The sequence below is a fragment of the Trichoplusia ni genome, chromosome 2 (assembly GCF_003590095.1).
Source record: "Trichoplusia ni isolate ovarian cell line Hi5 chromosome 2, tn1, whole genome shotgun sequence".
NCBI classification, from domain to species: Eukaryota; Metazoa; Arthropoda; class Insecta; order Lepidoptera; family Noctuidae; genus Trichoplusia; species Trichoplusia ni.
Genome location: NC_039479.1, coordinates 5607730 through 5628576, shown reverse-complemented (window position 1 = coordinate 5628576; position 20847 = coordinate 5607730). Strand labels below are relative to the sequence as shown.

The following is a 20847-nucleotide window of genomic DNA, read 5'->3' as shown; positions in this document are numbered from 1 at the left end:
GCGAGAAGTTGTTAGTTATCATTGTATTTAACTGGATTTAATATGTGAATGCCATTGCGGTTGTGTTCGTTGGGAGGTGCTAAACTTTGATGTTACTAAAACAATAATTAATTTAACTTTAAGGCTTCAATAGTTATCGTTTACATATTGATAAAAGGAAAGGTTAATGAGAATAATGCTTAATAAGGTGATTATTGGTTTTAAATACATAATCAGAAAAATGTTTTAATACTAAGCTAAGCGAACACTCCTTTAAGAGCATAGTGACAAAATTTGGCAACAATAAACAATTATGCTACCGTTATCGGTCTCAGACCTACTATCAGACAAGCCCACACGCAAGTTATAGTCATCGACGCAAAATCACTGAAATCTCTCCGATCATAGATTACTATCGGTCGCAATACATAATTGAATCGCTGCGAGGCGTTACGCGACGGTGTGACAAGCGGCCCGCGATCCCACGCAACCTTTCCTTTATAAATATTGAATGTCAATATGATTATTTACGACAGATATGTTGAATATAAATGAGAGATAAAGGATCAAGTTCGATTTCTGTGTAAAGAACTGTGACAATGGTCCTTTTGTCGAGTCAGCCATTTTATTTGTATGCAAATTAATATCTCAACAAAAGGCCGTTCGTGTCGAATAATCGAAATATGTGAGCATTTGGAGAGTATCAATTTGATTTGGGGTTCGCGTAAATGTATTAAGAGGTTATGGTATGTAGGTAAATACGTACAAACAGTTAAGTGAAAGCTCCGGTCACAGAGACGGGAGATTAATAAAGGTGTTACAAACAATAGAATAATAAACAGTTTCTAGACAAACTATTAAGCATCAATTCTGACCACGATCATAACCTCTAATTAACGACTATAAATTTGAGAATAATGTTTGAATAAAATTCATGTTTAATTAATTTTCATCTCCTATCTGAGTATTTATTCACGACTTATTGCTACATCGGAGGCTCTCGGATCGGCCGGATCTATTGCTTCTCTTGCAAAATCTAGCAAGTGTTTGCGCAAAATTATTAAAACAGTTAAGTTACTACATAATCGACCTTTTTACAGAATTATTAACGCTACATGACATTTGTACAAGATTTATGTAGTTAGTTTCATGAGTTAACACAAGTGAACAGTGTCTAAAAGTATACACTCACTTAAGACACCAATTATAAAACTTCTTAATAATCTTTGAATTTGAATATTTAATACTGACAACACCACATCATCCTATTGTAATTAAAAACACCAAAAAGGAATAAAACAGTATGTGTTACCAAAGAGGTCGAAAAACGTGTGAATATTTTTTCTACAGCTACCAAGTGTAGGTGAGATAGGGTCTATTGTGGCCAGCACGTGACCAGGTAACAACCCATCTGCCGACAACTTATTGTGGCAAGTGGGTCACGGTGGCAAAAAACTTAGTGTCAAGTTTTTGGTTATGATATAGGGGAAAAAGGATTTATTCTCAATAGTGTTTGAATTGAAGTTAAGGAAGTCTGAACTTGCTGAAATTAAGGAAAATAGCGGTGAATTTAGATTATAATTATATTAATTATCTATCGTTGTAAGTATCATTAGTATCGGATCGTATATTTGTAGAAATATGTTTATAAACTCGTCTTCGGTAATGTCGAAAGAAGTTAAGATCATAAAATATGCTACCTCAATAATTAGAAAACAGAAAAATAATCTGTCCTTAATTCAGCATCTGCACCTATTCGTTTGAAAAAAAAAATGCGACATCTTGTTTTCTCCAATCTGCATTTGAAACGCCGCCAAATAAATGTACAACTAACAAGCAATGGTTATGCAATGAAGTGATTCACGTTAAATGTTACGTTGCAGGTACATAGATAAGTCAAATGCTCAATTTTCTGATAACACATGCAAAATATACAGGAAAAAGATCAAAGGAAATCTACAGTTGTGCTTTCCAAACAAATCACAACGTAAAATATTTTTGCAAACCAAGTTTGACGACGATTAATACATTTTCTTAAATTACTTTAAATTTAAAACAACTGTCGTCACTAAATTAGTTTTTTCATTGAAATACCAAGAATATGTAAAAATAAGCGAACACGCAACCATAGTTAATTAAAATTAATGCAAACCGCCAAACAGTGTTGTCAACGCGAAAAAATAAAATCTCGAAGCCCGCCAATTATTTCAATTAATGGTACGTCGCGGTGTCGACAGGAAAAGGAAGCGAGCGTTCGGGATATGAGCTAAGTATAGTCCGCGATTGTGCACTGACTGACAGCTAGGCTTGATTAATTAATTCGTGGCCCTCTATTCGCCGAGTGGGGATAATAAATCGTGCGTCCTGGCCTCCCGTGAGATGTCGCCAAAGCCAGACGCACCGCTGAATAAATGATTGAGTCAAACGCAAACATTATATGTGTCGGGACAGAAATAAACGGCTAATGATGTGTTATACAGGTAAGCGATAATAAAGTCTTCAGATCTCGTTACTTTAGATCGTTAGAATTCCCGGATTGTTCATTAATCCTAGTTGCTGAAAATGATTTACATTACATTTGTGTTTATTATGATGCAATTTTGGTTATTTCAGTTTCAGATCTAGATTATTCTATATTTATGTTGTTAGGAATCAAGGATTGGTGCTCATAAATCATGTTTATTGCTTGTTATATTGCTATTTTCAATAACATTTATGAAAGAGATTTAGTCTTGATCAACTTAAGTGACTTTGTTGTTGATTACAACATCTTTATTGGTATAGGAACCATAAACCGATGGGTTTGCAGGGACGACAAAAAAACGTCGCCGTCGCCCAAAATACCAATGCAGTTTCTTTTGACGAATTATGAACATCGACAAAAACAGTTCCGCTAAATAAACAATGTGCAGTCAAATTTTGTGAAACCGCCGCAGATGGCAATCCTTCGTCCTGCAATAAAACATGCTTGAAACCGAATCGCAGCCGAATTTGTTATTAATAATCATAACGGCGCCATTTTGTAAAGGCCGCCATTGACGGCTCACACGTGTTGCATAGATGTTGCCAAACACGGTTCTTATGAAGCTGCGCTCGGCGACAGATACTAACTATTCAGTTATTGGCTTCTATTGACATTTGATTTACTTCATGCTTATTAAACGAATGTAAATAACTTAAACCTTGTGAAAAGATCAAAAAATTTTAATCTTGGTAAATTCTTTAATTATTTGTAATTGACTATTGAATTGTGATCGTAAAATTACACAAATTTCAAATTATGCTTGGAGAAGAGTTAAGTTACGAACTTAGGCTTCCTATTTAATTTTGAGCAGATTACAGCAGTACCGCATCGGATTGCTTTTTAATTTTAGCTCAAATTTTTGCAATTAAGCAAACTAGCAGAAGCTTACTTGGGTACTTTAAAGAAATAACAAATTAATGTCTGTCATGAGCTACTAACAGTAAGAAGTATCCATGATGCTAAACCTAACGTAATTGCTAAAGTAAGACAAAATTCTTTGTTCTTTTTAAATACCACTAAATTTAAACTCGTATTATTATAAGGGAACATGTAAAAAATGTAATAAACACTATTTGCTTTAGTACCTGCAAAAGACAATAGGCTTGGCCCCCAGATGTGGGACTGACAAAATATCCCTAATATTGTCTATGATAAGAATGTTGTAAATACAAAAAATCACCACGAGGGATCGTTTGGGTTAATATTAATATTATTGATTGTTTTCCCGTTCTTATAGGTTGCTTCAAAAGGTAACTTCTGACATTTAACTTTATAGAGATCAACAATTTATAACCAAAGCTCGAATTTAAAAGACCCTTCAATGACGCATTTGTTTACATAATGTGTAACTGCGTGTTTTAAAAAGAACGTATTAAACATGCTTCTGTAAGTTAATCTTAATTATTTTTTAATTAGTTAACGTTTCGGCTTATTCCTATGACAAACTGATAACCGATAGTCAGTACACTAATTAAACAATGCAGGTGTACACAGGTTTTATTTGTTTTGTATGTTTTTTAATAGAAACACGTTAGTGGAAAAAGTCGAAAAAAAAACACAAAAAATAATATTTAACTATAAACAATTTGCGATCTGACTGCAGGCTATTGGATGGAGTTATAAAATAATCAAAGGCAAATAAAATGAAAATAAGATTAGTCACTTACTATTACTTACTTATTATTTATTTGTTTTTGCATAAAATAAAAAGTATGGAATAATAGAGATTAACTTGTATAAGAATAATAATTGATCTCGTTCGAGTAGATGTATCAATTGCGAGATAGGTTGTCAATCATTGTATTAGACACATACACAAATTTATCTACGCCTAATGCCTAGTATTTACTTATCGGCAAACATCTCAAAAACAACTGAATAATATTCTTCATCAAATGATTGTTTACAATAAAAATACGTCATAATTAAATACAGGATTGGTAGATAGCGAAAAGCAAACGCGATTACCAAAAAACGTGTGGGCTGAAATGTTAAAGAACAAAAAATATTCCATCAAATCCTGGTTGATCAGTGAAGTAAAGGAGGTTATAAATTAGAATTTAACAATACACGCACGGCTCTGTTTAATTACAAGATTAGGCAACTTTTATTAGCTATGTAATTCAGTTTCGCATTCATTGCATTTCCTTTCCAACCTTATTAATTGGAAAGACTCAGATAGGTGTATTGCTAGACAATTGGAATGTTTTATTCAAGTACTGTTTATAGATTTGTGATTTACATAATAATGCTTATTTTGAACTCGGAAGGTGTATATAGGCAAGTAAATAAACGAAGAAGTAGGTATGTATTGTACCTTCCGATGCGTTTTGTTTGACGGTCGTTGAACTAACGAAATAAACAAAACAATTGAAAATGACAACGTAAGTTTATGGTGTCTGTTTCATAGAATGTAGTCAGTAATTAACACCTATGGTATAAGTGTATCAGTTCAAATAGGTGTACTGGCCTAGCACTAGGTATAACTTAGACTCGATAGACTAGATTACCATGATGTGTTTTTCAAATACCTACCCTTCAATTACTTTATGAACAACTCAATTAAACAAATCCTACCCTCTTACACAATACCTTTAAACTTACCTTAAATTAATTAACATGAAGACAATTATGTTATAATTGTGTTGTCATAACAACCGGTAAAAGTCAGCAACATAACAACACGTTGTATCAACGGAAAGCACTAACCACACATACAAACAAAGCTTGAACGAAAGCCGACAAGAAGCCGCATGGGAATGGTAACAACACTAATAAGAAAGTTTAGAGGCTGCTTGAAACTTGCAACTTCAGGATAGGTGTGTGAGAAACTTAGTTGTAAGGGAGTTATAGAGGTGTTGCTGTACTTACCACGGGACTATCGTCGCCAAGGTCCGAATCGCGGTCGGCGTCGGCCATGGCGTACGCCGGCACCGGCTCTCGGTTCTTCACCCGAATCTTGGCGGCTTTTACGCACGGTACAGGGAATACGCCACGACAGGGCACGTGCTTAGCTCACTCACTCGCGGACGCACACGGCGGACGGACGGCGGACACGGCACGGACGGGAGGCGAGCGACGCGTGTGCTCGCACGGAATGGTATGGCGCTGCGCTGGCCCGGCGCCCCTCTCTACCAGGCCCCGCCTTAAGGCGTCCGCGTCACGGCGAATCATACGGCGCGATATCAAACTGATATTTCAGGCTTACGCTCCGCCCGCCACACTTTATTGTTTTTATTCAAGCTATAAAATAATCGCGTGGCATTGATCGCTCTCTGTGATTAATAGCAATAGTGAAACTCGATATTAATGCGGTATAATCGGAGTTTCGTTTGTGCGTTTAATGAGCATGTTAGTGTTCGTTTTGTTGCTGCGGATACTTATTTGATTAATGGATTGGATGAATGAGGTCGCCTCTTTAATGAAGATTCGTTCATTCACTAATCCTCGTTTTAATTGATTCTTAGAATGTTTAATAAGGTTTGAGAGGGCATAATTACTATTTTGAAATGAAAATAAAGAATCAAATGATTATAATTGGATCAGATCTTGTTTACAAATAAAACTCAGCGCGTTGAAGTCTTTAGGCAGTAACTAGGTACTTAGGTACTCAATAGTAAGTAAATAAATGACGTTAAAAACTTACAGCTTGTATTTATTCTGCTTACGGCTTTGTGGTATTTTAAATAATTCGGAAAGTAGACATGTTTACAGTTGTTGACATACCTATATAAGCAAAATAGTAAGTTCAGCCTCTAGGATCTAAAAGGTGCTTAGTTAATTCAGTACTAGTTAGCCTTGTAAATAATGGAAATAATTAATTATATTATACTTCGCGGAGAAGTTATACCTAAGTAAATAGCTTATAATTATCATCCCTTATAAATGTTCATAAAATTGTTGTTGGTAAAATCTTAGATAAATACATACTTAATAAATTAAAGAATAACACAAATAGGAAGGAAAAGGCAGAATAACATAGATATCTAGGTAGGTACTAAATTTACTATCAACTAAAAAATCAGAAAAAAATACGGATTTTGTAATGTTCAGATCGGCATAATTAAACTTAAGTGGATAGGTTTTGTGACGTGCAGTTCGAAAAGTCTTAAATGGCACAATTTGAGCATTTCATAGATCTACACATTTAAATTATACGTTAGATACTATATCTAACAACGTCAGTACTATTTTATAATCTGTAGGCACCTAATCAAACCATCAGTCATTGTTTTAAACTTAAAAAAGGTGAAATACAATCAGTCATTTATTAACCGACTTTTATAACAGGTTTCTCCATTCGATTTTATAACTATTTGCTATTTTATTATATTTCAATATAAAAAAATACACCAAGATTGTTTACCTTTTAATAAGTAAACCACCGGAGTATAATAATATTCTTTCTTCGGGAAACGACGCTTCGTTATAATACAATGAAAATAATTGTCATGTCAATCATGTAAATAGTCAGTGTAGTGACAACAAGATGGCTGCTGCCGAAATTGGTTTGGTTCTATTTTTGAAATCAATTTTGATTCGGATTTCGATTATTTATACTTTTTAAACCTCGGCAGATATAACGGGTGTATGAAGGATTGCTATATACCTACCGACACAAAAACGTGGATGACGTAGCATGGCAGTTCAAGTTTAGTCTGTAAGTATCTGACAGTCTCTTCGAGGTAGCGTGACGATCCATGTGGATTCCACCGAATTACCAAAAAAAAAGCGGAAATAATGCCTGAGGTATTGTCTACCAGTCAGTCATCGGTGCTGAAATCTTACTACAGCCAAGATCGCAATCCATAATAGCAAAATAGCAATCCATTGTTATAAGCGTGTTTACTTGTCGATCAGGAGTAGTATAATCTGGGCCCCGATTCGATTAAAAAGAACCGTCAAATTTGAATTAAATAATTAAATGCGCTTTAAAAAGACGATAACCTGTATCACACCTAAATTTGAACAAATGCCGCAAACATAGTTTTTTTCTGTATTAAAAATCCATCCTATTTTAGGAAGCATTAAGCAACAATAATTGTTCCAAAATTTATAAATATAAGAAGGCGCTATTTTCGATAGGTGCGAATAAACAAACGCTCCATGTTTCAGCTGTAAGCCATACGAATAAAATTACCTGAGTCCGCAATTTAAAACAACTAAAATAAAAATCGATTAAAATGATGCAAGTTTCAAACACTCCGAATTTCATAGTTATCTATGTGAGTTTCCATTTCAGTCGGGAGCAGACAATACAAACAAGCGATGTTTCTGCAGACCGTACAAGTATAACTACTGCAGCCTCAGAGCACATAGTACAGACAGCAACAATTAATACAGCCGGCAGATCAATCGTTTGTCGAACACTGCAAGCGGTTGTGTGTGCTGCAAGTTAAAAGACACGACGTGTTTTTACTTTGACTTGAATGTGGAAATTATTGAGGGTTGTGTGGTTATTAACATTTTATACAGATTGTGAATAAATTGTGTGTGTTGTTGTTGAATAATCCATTCCTTTTTTAAATAACTCCCGCATTAAAGCAGTATTAAGTCTTTGTGTTGTGATTTATTTCACAAATATTCAAGTTTCATCCATAAAGACCAGATCCAGGTACCATGTTACGCTTATAGTAGTACCGAGGGCGTCTCTGCTCAAAACGACTCTAAAGAAATACCTTTGTAGTTGCAAAAAGGAGACGTCGTTCGTTCAACATAGTGCATTATAATACCTACGACCTCCGTGGTCGAGTGGCGTACGCACCGGTTTCAAGGTGTCGCTAGCTCTGAGGTCCCGGGTTCGATCCCCGGTCGGGTCAATGTAAAAATTTTCATTTCTACATTGTCTCGGGTCCGGGTGTTTGTGGTACCTTCGTTGTATCTGAATTCCATAACACAAGTGCTTTAGCAACTTACTTTGGGTTCAGAACAATGTATGTGATGTTGTCCGCATTTATTATTTATTTATTTATTATTTAAATGTGCCGACTTTAATCATCATACTTTAAGATGTAACAATCAGCCTTCTGCTCTCTGTAACTTTTAATATGAATAATAACCACCAACCAATTACCAGCCTATATAAGATAGACTGCTGGGTACAGGCCTCTCCCTGTATAATAAAGATTTTAGTATTGTTCGATTTCAGACTCCAGTCTTTGTAATTTAGATTTCCTCACGATGATTACTTTCACCGTTTTGTCAATGGTGTCTTAGAATAATTAAGATCATTAGAGAATTAGAATTATTAAGAGAAGACCTCCTTTTTTTAAGGTGGGAGAATCTTCATGAACACCCATTCCCTCGAGGGAGGAAATGGGTAGTGTCAGACTCTTACTGACTAAATCTGAACCGCCGTGCTACGTCATCTGCGTTTTTGTTTCGGTGTATGACAATGCGGTGCAATCCTTCATACAAAAAACATACCAGCCTTAATAAGATAGCGGAAGGATTCGAACATACATACATTAACTTTGCAGTCGAATGCCTTACCATTCGGCCACACCGTTGAATTTGCACCTCCTGCTTACCAGACATACCAATCCATGCATGGAAAAGCAAGGCCTCTACGACTCCTCTTAAAAGTAAGTAGTACATGTTTTTTGAAAAACTGACTCTCCCAACAAGGAAGATGATTTGAGGAAGATGAAAGATTCGATCCTCGTGTCGCGGAGGGTTCCACAAATGTGGTCCACACAAATGCTTGTCGTCTGCGGGGATGAAACTTGTAGCACGTCGCGCGACGCTGGTCGCGGGTTTAGCTTAGTGACCTCAACCACTCTGCTATACATGCAGTCAAATTCTACTCCGTCACTCTCCTATAACTTGCACCACCGCCCCTGTAATCGCTCGCGGCTGATTGATGAACTCCCCTCCCCGCTCGCAGTGGACTACCCCTCCGTTTAGCCAGAGTGATCCATAGCTACGAGATCTATTACCCAGGGCACAGGCAACATTACCACAATGCCCTGCTAAACTTTGTTTTATTTTACACTGTGCTGTACTGAGCAGTATTTGAGAAAATCGAGTAGCGGATTTAATTAATGTAAGTTTAATTAAATTATTATTAAATAAAAAACTGTGGCCCAAAAACAGTTTAAGCAGGTTGTCTTTAGGTTTAAACAGGTAAAACCAACTAGTTCGTTATCTCAATAATGCTGACAGTACGGTCTACTGTTAGATTTGCTTAATCAAATAAATAATTTATTGTTATATACTTAGATATTCTGTACTTGGGTAAGTTGGTACCCAATTGTTAACTCGCGTAGCGTTGGTATTACATTTTTCAGCTTCTTTTTTTATTTACTTATCATTCTTGACCAGCGAGATTAAATGATGCGCTAGCTAGTATAAGCAGAGCAGCCGTAGCATAAAATAAAGTATTCCGTTAATTGTCTTCATATAATTGGTAGATATTTTAAGAGTTTTAACCATAGGTTTGTTTTATTTTTATTTCGATTGCTGCTTTTTTCAGGGCCCTAATTTCGCTATTTCCAATGGCCGATGAATGAACGGATATTGGATTAAAAGGACAATTTCGTATTCTCCTAAGCATTTTGCCAATACAATAATTGGAAATTCAATAACGCTGCGCCCGTGGCTCCCCTGTCCCACACACTCATTGTCAAAACCATGATTTTCTCAAATACATAGTGTCAAATTGTAAATAGCGGAATTGGGGCCCAGATATTTAATCATTGCCAACTTATTACCCAGATAGAGAAGGATTTAGAATCGTCATGCTTGACACAGTTTGACTATCTTAAAGACATCGCAAGCATAAGGAATGTCGTTCTTGTATGTAGTAAACTTATAAAGTGGCGAATGGTAATGGTCACTACACAAAACCCACAGAGCTGGTTTTAATATATAAAGAGCTAGTTTCATAGTAAAATAATTAAGATACTTGTACATTATTTATGATAAGTTTCTCATTATTCTGGAAGCCGACCCCAACATAGTTGGAAATATCCTAGGATGATGATGATGGTAAGTCTCTCATCGTACAAATACAAACCCTTTTAACTTAATAATGTCGCTGACACAAGCTAAGTTGACACCTCGCACTCTCACGCTAACCTCATACTTGCACTCTATTTATTTGATTTCTGTAAAACAACTAGCGTTTAGTCTGCGGTTAGAAGCGCAGTAATGAGTTACAGTTTTGCTTTGAAAGAAGGGACTTATTAGTTTAATAATAATCTTTTATTTTTGAGACCAAAACACATTCCTGTATTAAAGCAATTTGAAGATATCTTAGGATAGGATATTTTAGTTGCAGATTTTAGTTAACGATAAAGAAGTAATGTTTGTCATAGTCTTTTTTGCTGAGCAAATTCATAATGATCGTTTTCTCTCATTAACTTCTGTGTACGCACGAAATCGTGTAAAAAAGTTCTTTGATTTATTCATAGATGGCGTTATTTAATGTCTTCATTTCAACATAGATGGCGCTAATATACACTAGCTTATTTGTTCAACAAAATAAGCCTACCGTTCCAAAGTTCTTTATCAAATTAAATAATGATCGTTTATAATAAGTACACATTACTTGTACATAAATATCTATAGGCTATGCAAATACTTGGTACAAGTAATTTTCATAAGGATTATTTACAATTTTCCACAAACCTTTCACGTACAGGAAGTAAATCAATAGGTACCGGGTATACCGACTGCAGAATAATTAATGTTCTTTAATCATGAATAAACATTGAAACGCGTAAAATATTGACATTCTTTCGTCAGCCGAGCCCCAACCCTCGCAAGCAATGATAAATTAACGATAATATTGTTCAGCAAGTCAGCGAGAAAATCAAATTAGTCAAAGGCTGGCTTTATTGCCCCACGACTATTTGCCACATTGATATATAGAAAGTTTGTCATTACACTGTGACATTTCCACTCTTGAGGCACCGCAGTTTGTGTTTTACATTAACTAGTGAAGGAATTATTGTTCATTATTTGTAGTTCAGTACTATAGGTGCTCTGTGGCTGTGCGTTTGCTAAGCATTAATGTGCTCTCGCGGTTTGCACGCTTAAGTGTTTCTTAGTAATGCGTTCTGTCACTTATGTACGTGAGAGTGAATAGGTCCCGCCTGTGTGGCTAGCCAGATTATTTTGCATATGATTCAGTCACAAACAACATTTACTGGCACGTCATAAAAGTTGAATAAAGAATCAGCTTGTTGCGTTTAGCTAAGCGTCGACTTATACTCATAAAACAATCCAATTAATCACGTATATAAGTTACTTTGATATCCTGAGATAATAGAGGCTTGCATTTTTTTTCTCTGTAATCGCGTAAACCGCAGAAATAACTTATTGTATCAGGATTCCCTCACAATAAATATAAACAAAACGTAATGATTAGTATTATTTATTCCAATTTATCTTAAAAAAAAAACAATGATATTTTGCATTTCTCATTTATACAAATAATATTAAAAAAAAACCTAATTCGTTCATTTCGAATCGTTGTCGTTATTGGCCAACAACGGCGAATAAAAATAAATGCTATTCATGATTCGATCGTTGAACATCGATTGTAGGGGCATCGATGTCTCGTTCAATGGGGGGAGAAAGGGAGAGGGGGGATCAGTTTAGGATCATTTTAGGGGGAGGTGACGATGGGGACAGTCTGTTCTCTAGGCTGTTCGGGGATAGATGAGGTTGAAGGTTCCTGCTGTTTAGCGGGGCCTGTCTTTGTGATGGGAACGATTCTCTCGCCGGCGTTTGGTGGGGGTCGTTTAGGTGCTGTGATAGTGAGGACGCCATCGGAAGACAGTGTGCTGACGAGGTCCTGTACGTCGTAGCCTCCGGGCAGAATGTACCGGCGCGTGAACTGGCGCGAGATGAAGCCGTGCTCGTCTTGTTTCTCCTCGTGTTTGCCCTCAACCAGCACGCTGTTGTTCGATGCTTTGACTGTGATCTCTTCAGGTGTGAATTGCTGGACGTCAAGGATGACCTGGAACATGAAAAAATATTAATTATTCTTACTATTCTTTATAGAAACCAACTACTACTAAACTTCCAAAAGACAGGTAGACTTTGCTTTAGGAAACAAAACGGAGGATACTAGATAATATTAAAAAAAATGTACAAAAAAGAAAGAGTAGTTACTGAAATGGTCAAAAATCTAACAAATTTGGAGGTTTGAGACCCCTTTAACTATAAAAAATGTTCAATCATACCACGAGGTAGATTATTCTCGACTAATTATCCTAATTGAGCGACGCGAATTTCATTAAGAATGCTGTGAAGTCGCGCCTCATCTCATTTGCTTATAAATAGTGATATAGTCCTAATTCTTAACACTTGTCCAACCTTGTAACAGTTATAGCCAAGGCAAATTTATTAAATGACTTCCAGTTGTTATTATTTGGCATCAACTGTAGCGGAAGCTGACTGTAAAATGCATATTGGAAACTAATGTCATTCCGTGCCTCATATAATTTTTATTTCGGTCAAGGAATGTTTGGCAAAATTTTGAGCAGGTGTTTCTAGTCCAATGTTAGGTGGCCGATCTGGAATATCCAAGTTAAAAACTTCTTGGCACTTAACGCCATCTTTGCCGATAATTTGTATCCAGGAAAAATTACATTACTTACGTAGTAGGAAAAAGTTTTATCTATACTAATATATAAAGCTGAAGAGTTTGTTTGTTTGTTGGTTTGAACGCGCTAATCTCAGGAACTACTGGTCCAAATTGAAAAATTATTTTTGTGTTGAATAGACCATTCATCGAGGAAGGCTTTAGGCTATAAACCATCACGCTGCGACTAGGCGAAGATAGGTACAATGGAAAATGTGAAAAAACAGGGCAGGTATAAATCATAACTTATATCTTCTACCCACGGGAACGGAGTCGCGGGCAACAGCTAGTTACTTATATAGAGTTAATTTTAGCAATGAAAGGAAAACCTCACCTCAAACTTTTCCTTCGTAAGGTTAATAGTAGAAGCGGACTCCTGTCGGGTAAGGCTGGTCCTCCAGGGCCTGAAGTAAGAGTTCCTGAAGAGGGAGGTGGACGGCAGCGTGGACAGGGAGGAGAGGAGCTCGTCTCGCTTGAGGCCCATGCCGAAGTGCTGGTCCAGGAGACGAGAGGGCCGGTCCCACTCGTCCCACCAGTCACGGAACATCAGAGGTACGATCGACATCTGGAAACATACAAAAGGTTTGAGAGTGCTATTTTATTTAAATGAGGTGATAGGCTCTAAACGACTCGGCGTAAGACGAGTAATTTCCTCACGCCACAGATTTTTCCGCTCAGCTTTTTCGTGATTTCAGCATATATCATACATCATGAACCTTCAGGATACTTTTTGCTCAAAAGCTACAATATTATGCAAGTTCACTGAGATTAAAAACATAGATATTTTCAGTATTTCATTAAATGAAAGACGCCGAAAGAAATATGACTCATTGTAACAAAGTAACTTCTGAGATAACCTAAGCAAAATAAAAATAAATTGGAATTTAAATACAAAATCAATAAGTAGGCAACAATAACTCTTTACTACGGGATACTTTTACGATTGGCTCTCCAAGTTTATTGTAATCTCGCTACGAATGCCTGCCTTGCAATGTCTTGCATGCCATAACAACCTGTGCTACAAAGTTTTTTTTCCAATTACAATTCTTTGAATTTATAGTTTTTTATATTATTCTGTTGTTACAAAAGGCATTGAAATAAAATGTACTTAGGTACAGGATCGGTATATGCATGTCAGGATCATCCTCAAGCAAGACAATTTAATATGTTTGACTGATACAGGTAAGTTTTGTTTTCCATGGAGCCTTGTGTGATCGATATTGAGTTTCTTGGCAGGTGTTCTCCATAGGAATGACAACTTGGAATCTTGCACCTAGAGTCAATACTGTAATATTTTCAAAGTGGCTGGAAAAAGGCCTGTTTGAGATATTTTGAGGATGTGAGAGCTAATCAGAAATTTCTTCCATTTAGTGATGAAAAACAATATTAGACCAATAAGTACATTTTGTAATTTATTTAGGCACATTTTTATTACTACCATGTACTTTAATTAGAAATAACCTAGACATAGCATAAAACCTTGCCTATCTCGTTACACCACGGTGCCAAGTCATAAACCACAATCAAATCGCTCAGAAACCATAGAACTAACGATACTCTTGAGAGCGTCGTAAAATCTATCTTTAGACAAAAATAAATCATTAACATTGTCTATTGCAAGCAATATGGCAGATATTTGATGGCGCGTTTATTTTCAGCGGTTACATCTTCGAGAATGCGTTTGTTATGAACCATTTCATATTCGGACGTGCAGGCTTATTTTAATATTAGATAGCTTTATTAATATCTTGAGCCAAATGCATCTGTCGGAGTAAATATCGTTAAGATTGAAGTTCTCGAGGTGAACCTCTTCAAGATTGTTATTTAGTATCTAGTTTTTTTATAGATAAGTACCTACATTTTGAATAAGTTAATAAAATTTATGAAGATTTCAAAACGCAAACACCCAGTCCTAACTTAAGAGTTCGATCTATCGACCCCGTAAAAAAGTGGGCTCTTTGAAAAGAGATCATACATTGCGATCCCATACTGTAACTTGACTTAGCTTTAAATTCGCCTACTTAGTTATAAATTGAATAACAAGGCATGTCTACAACGTACGTGAGATTGACCTTAACAAAATTATTCGTCCTTCCAAAATTGTTGGCGTCATCGTCGCGGTCGGCGCGACAGCGACGGTCGAGAGCCCATGAAAAATCTTTGAAAATAAGACTTCGTTTGTTACTCTGTCGTATCGCAGAGGTTGGATAGGACTGTATTTATGTAAACAAGTCAATATGCTAATTTATTGCCAATAAGATTGATTTATAACATGCTAATCAATTAAGTCTTCAACTAAATATAGTTCTCAACAGTAATTAACACACGAAATCACCAGCAAAAATAACACAAAATGTTTACACAGTCCCAAAAAATATACCTACCTATACATACAATGTTGACTTCTATTACTCATACGAGAGCTAGTTGAATTACCGCCTTTGTTTACATTAAAACGCAATAATACGTGCACACAATAAATCTGAAAATTTTGGAACTATTCCAGGTGAGTGAATCACCTGATTTTTTTTTAGATCTGATGCAATATGTGAGAAATCTCCGAACGAAAGTTATGCGACATATCTACTCGTTTTGTAATATGATAAAATTAGATCAAGTGTTGATGGAATCATGTAAACAACTGAAAACGCGATACCTTCGGAACTCCCGTAATTTTAATAGAGTGGTTCTATGGGTTGTTTTGTAATTGATTTTCCTAGTAGGCGCTTGGAAATCATGAATATATAATTGAATTTTATTGTTTTGGTTAGCGCTAAGCCGTTGAAGTTTATATGAAGAAGAAAATAAAATATAAGTAGAAGAATAGAATAAAAAGATTTAGTATGTGATTAATGCTTATTATTTAACCAATAAGAAGGAACTTTATTTTATTACCACTATACATATAGAACCACTTTATTTTGTTATCTATTAAAAACATAAAAACTGTGGTAAGTAATAACAGGTAAAAAGCAAATTGACTAGCCGGAAATTCAAGAGGACAATAATAAAAAATGCCCATAAAAAAATCCTCCTGTGAATGTTACAAATATTGTTTGAATTTGGAATGACATTTTAGAAACAAATTACGACACTATACGAAAATCTTTTCTGACAACTCTCACGCTCACAAAAAAAAAGTAAAAAAAAATACTTTAAATTTCACATTACCTTTAAAAATCACAATAGCAATCACACAACTAAAGCACTACAATAATAAAGTATTTCACCTTTGTAAGTGTTAGTTCGTTGCAGGCGCGCGCCGCTGTGAATGCGATACTACAGGCGGACGCTCTGCAATGTGATTTAAATAGAACTTTCAGCAACCCACACGAGCTGATTCATGAGGATACACCTTGAACTTGAAAGTATTAGAAACGGTATCATTCATTGCTGTATGGCGGTCTATTTGGATGAGTTTACCGTGTATAGTTCACACAGGTAGGTGGAGGTACCGGAAAACAGTGTAGCTATACGTTTCGGTAAAGCTGATTTTCCCGCAATAATATTTGTATGGGATAAGGATGTATTTTTGGACCAACACAGTTTTTGGTGAATGTATGTTTGTCCTATAGACTAACGCCTATTATCATGAACCTCAAATGGAATTCTCCTTCTGGATTTCCTCAATTCAGTACCACGAGGTGGATCGCTCACGGTCAATACAATGAATTTCCAATCATTGTGGTGTCAACCAATAGCCATTCATTAATCGACCATTGTAAATAGCAAAATTAACATCTTTCTTATCTACCAGTCTTAGTAGGTATCTGCCTAACTGACCAAGTATTTAAAGACTACAAACTGCTAGTTACGCCTACGTCCATCAATCTATAACCTAGTCCCTAAAATATCTTAAATTCGTTTTCCCTACGAAATTTTTCCATTATTAGTAGAATGATAATTTTTCTTTCATATCTTCACTTTCAATTCGCCAACCACAACATTCATTTTCTTTTAACTCCCTCAGCTACCTTAAAATTTGATCTTACGAATTATGGACAGTCACGATAAGTGTCAATCAAAGATTAATACTTAATAAGCTCATACGATCTACTTTATTTTTATTCCGAGTCTTGGGTACCGAAAAACAAACCAGAAACATGGTCACTCTATGATGGAACTGAAATATTTACAACATAATAATATTTAGATAGCCATTGAAAACTGTAGGTGTATTCGAGAACGATTCTACAATGTAGGAGGATGATGTTGTCGCCATTGCCTCGATTTACTCGTAAAAGTTAATGTTAAATGGCATTGTCATTGTAGACATACAGCCAAACATCAAACGTCATCTACGATCAAAATAAAACACTATTTTTAGTTTGTGACAATTTTATCCCGAAACAACGTGAGTAGTGATTGTAGGAGATATATTTAGATGTGAAGAATACTTCGGCCAACGCTTTCTGAATGATATGCGTGGATTGGTATTCCAAATAGAAGTTCTCGATGTTTCGTGCCAATCGTTTAGATTTAAAAGAAGTTTTAGGGTAATGGCTGGATCGCTGGATGTGAGTTTTGGAATCATACAGCCACTATCCCAACATGGTGGAACTTCTAGGGGAAGGTCTACGTTCAGCAGTGAATAGCGACAGAATGATTAGGATAGAATTATTAGGAGCAAATTAAACTTACTTTAGTAAAGCAAACTTTAAGTTGCAACATATCAGGTTGATACATATTGGTACAAAAGAAATACCTTCTACCTTAATTCCATTTTGCATTTGCCTGCAGCTTTAACCGCGTAGAAGTTTAGTACCTACCGCAGAAAAAAAAGTAGACTTTCCCCTTTCTTAATCGGTTGATTAGTTGTGAAAGCATAACATAAAGTTTGTACAGGCACACATAATAATAATAATAATAATAATAATCTTTATTTCAGAACAATGTCCATACATAATTACAAAATAATAAGATTTATAGTAAAATTTGTGCGCGTATAAATGCTTTCAGGATGTCTGAGTCCTGCTTTTCCGCAATAACCTGCAGGATGCTGTTGGTGCTGCTCCTGACCCTGCTCAGTAGTGATACGAGCCGCTTGCGTATTACCGCGTGGAAGCCGTCTACCCTGGCTTCCGCAAACATACCGGAGGCACTGCAAAAACGGGGCAACCCCAACAACATCCTAAACCCGTTGTTATATTGGACACGTAAGGCATTGAGCGTCCTCTGCGTATATCTGAACCACAGGCTGCACGTGTAGAAAGTCTGACAGTAGGCTTTAAATAGAGTGACTTTAACTTGTTTACTACAACGCACAAACCTGCGGGCCAGCATATTACTTCTAACCGCCAATGCCCTACGTTCCCGTTCTATGTCAACCTGGTCCTCAAGGTCCTCTGTAACGTAATGTCCAAGATATTTAAACTTTTCTACCCGCTTTAGTTCAATGCCATTTAGCTTTATTGCGGGCACATTCAATGTACATTTACCGGGGGCCTTGAAAACCATGTACTCGCTCTTCTTAGCATTGTACATCAATCCATGCTGAATGCTATATGTTTCACATATTGCAAGCAACTGCCTCATTGCACTTACAGTTGGGGTCAGCAGCACCATGTCGTCTGCGTAACTAAAGTTGTTCATACAAATGTTGTCAATCCAGCATCCCACTCGTGTGCTGCTGAGCCCAACTATAAGCTCATTCACGTACAAGTTGAAGAGCCTAGGAGAACTCAAACCACCTTGTCTCACCCCGCACTCCAACCTGTACGAGGACATATTCATCAGATAAAAAATAAAGCCCAATACAAATCTAAATGAGCAAACTTTGTAACAGCTTACACCTTAAATCCTCTTTTGGTTACCAAAAACAGATTTTACTAGTATTTTCTGAACTGGTAATACAAGAAAAAGTTTACATTATTTTGTCACTCGAGAAATGAATAATTTTGATATATGAAGATATTATGAATAATCATAAAAATGGAAATATGTATCTGAACATACTCGAGTCCAAGCAATACGCTTTAAAAAAACAAAGGACGTGCCGTCACTGTCACTGGAGCTGTCTGAACTTCTGTTTCTGCTGTTTGTCAAAAGTTCATTCAAAATAACAAAAATCGATTTCGCTATCACCGGAATTCCCGATCTTTGTATTTGATTTGTTACTTCAGAATGTATGTGTTTAGGAAATAATTGATACAGTAAATCAATAATCTTGAATATTTAACGTCCAAATAAAAACACCAACGATTTCGGACCAAATTATCACCATCAAAATCAAATAACCTAGATTTACCGGCAAAATAGTGTTGTGATGTGATGCATTGTTGATAACATCAGGCTATCTGTCAATGATAATAAATATAAGAGGTTAAAAAAATCCCATATCTTTGTTGCTCAAGTCAGAAAGATAAAACGACGGCGATTAAAATAACAATAAATTATAATTATATAGTCTTCGTTCTTCCTTTCAGTAAATTCGACTCTGTTGTAAACTGACAACCTTATCGTGACTATCTGTTCGGTTCTGATAAAAAGGTTTGCAGACACACATCGGCGTGTATGTATCAAACCTTATCCTCATTACACAATGCGGTTTCCTATAATTCAAGTAGTACATAATATATGAAACATTGTCGAAGCGAAAGCGTGTTTACGTAGCGTAAAACTCGCCGAGTGCCGGTAAACTTTAATGAGAATTAGTGTTCGAGTTAGTTTTTAAGTTGTTGGATCGCGGCAAAGGTCGATCATCATGCTGCCGTGGATACAGCACCGATGGACCAGCCTTTGCCTCCTTGTTGCGGGCTTTGGAACCTTGATGTTGTTCCTGTATGGATTTTTCCCACTGAAATATCATTCAGGAAAATTATCAAGTATTGATGATCTGCCAAACTTTATTGATGGTATCAGGTTAGTTGAGTGTATACCTTGTTGATGCAAATAAAAACTTGAATCAAGTTTTAAACAGAAAAAGTTTTAAATGTCAATAAAATATTCCAGTATTGATGGCCAGCAAGTATACAACTCTGGGGAAAACAGTGTTATTCTGATGGTGATTGATGGATTGCGGTATGACTTTGTCACTGAAGAGTACATGCCATATACTGGACAGTTGCTCAAGAACAAGTCTGCATGCATTTATGTATCCGTTGCTGAGCCTCCTACAGTTACCATGCCTCGGATCAAGGTAAATAATGTGTTAGATTAGCATAAATGATTGTATTGGGACAGTGTAAATGAAAATTTCAAGCCTTAAAACTTATTAAATTCTGGAATAATAATAAGCAAGACAAATTAAAATATTTATTAGTAATTTATTACATTAGTCTGAGGCCTGAGCCATAAGGTCATAAGGCTGAACCTGGCAGGATAGAAAGTAAACAACAACATTTGAAAATAGAACAAAATAAGGAGAGCCTGCATGTTATAAAGTTAAAAAAATATAAACATACAGACCACAGTTAATTTTTTTTATGTTTATCACAATACCAAAGAAAAAATATAAATGTTACTTTGAATGAATTGTAAATATATAATACTCTGTTGTGTACAGTCACCAGAACGTAAGAAGGAAAAGGCACAGTGGAGGCGCACAATAAACTTCTGGCGCGGATATTTTGCAAGTGTCACATTTATATTACATTCACAATAGCTTAGTGTGTTTAGTTTGCATGCTTATAGACAAAGAAAAACAAACCTACAATCAAACACCATAAAATTGTTTATGAATTTGAATTAAAAATAAATATGTTTTTTCTTTGGTCTTGTGTAGTATTTAGATTATGATTTGGGGTGTTGG

At 35.9% G+C, this 20847-nt stretch overlaps 3 protein-coding genes across 4 annotated transcripts in view; 1 reads left to right on the top strand and 2 right to left on the bottom strand.

Moving 5' to 3' along the window:
* Positions 1 to 6716, bottom strand: part of LOC113504795 (protein dead ringer) — a 102796-nt gene extending 96080 nt beyond the window's left edge. The window contains exon 1 of one of the 2 annotated variants that reach the window (XM_026887243.1): positions 5375 to 6716. In XM_026887243.1, the coding sequence (XP_026743044.1) occupies positions 5375 to 5422 (48 nt within the window). In that variant the 5' untranslated portion in view covers positions 5423 to 6716. The remainder of the gene's footprint in view (positions 1 to 5374) is intronic. The other variant, XM_026887253.1, reaches the window with a different exon arrangement.
* Positions 6717 to 11917: 5201 nt separating this feature from the next.
* Positions 11918 to 16287, bottom strand: LOC113504786 (protein lethal(2)essential for life-like). Its single transcript, XM_026887230.1, has 3 exons — positions 16269 to 16287; positions 13432 to 13662; positions 11918 to 12470 (listed from the first exon to the last, which is right to left on the bottom strand). The coding sequence occupies exons 2-3, from the start codon at positions 13660 to 13662 to the stop codon at positions 12117 to 12119; spliced, it is 585 nt and encodes a 194-aa protein (XP_026743031.1). The 5' UTR covers positions 16269 to 16287; the 3' UTR covers positions 11918 to 12116.
* A 3299-nt stretch (positions 16288 to 19586) lies between these two features.
* The window catches only part of LOC113501441, a 4089-nt gene continuing 2828 nt past the window's right edge, over positions 19587 to 20847 (top strand). The window contains exons 1-3 of the mRNA XM_026882577.1: positions 19587 to 19958; positions 20049 to 20235; positions 20602 to 20671. Coding sequence (XP_026738378.1) covers positions 19801 to 19958; positions 20049 to 20235; positions 20602 to 20671 — 415 coding nt within the window. The 5' untranslated portion in view covers positions 19587 to 19800. The remainder of the gene's footprint in view (positions 19959 to 20048; positions 20236 to 20601; positions 20672 to 20847) is intronic.

Bases quoted from the DNA above. Each gene is read 5' to 3' on its own strand.
- LOC113504786 (XM_026887230.1), bottom strand. From the start codon at position 13,662: ATGTCGATCGTACCTCTGATGTTCCGTGACTGGTGGGACGAGTGGGAC. The intron at 12,471-13,431 runs GTGAGGTTTTCC...TTCATGTTCCAG, and splicing joins TTACGAAGGAAAAGTTTGAG to GTCATCCTTGACGTCCAGCA.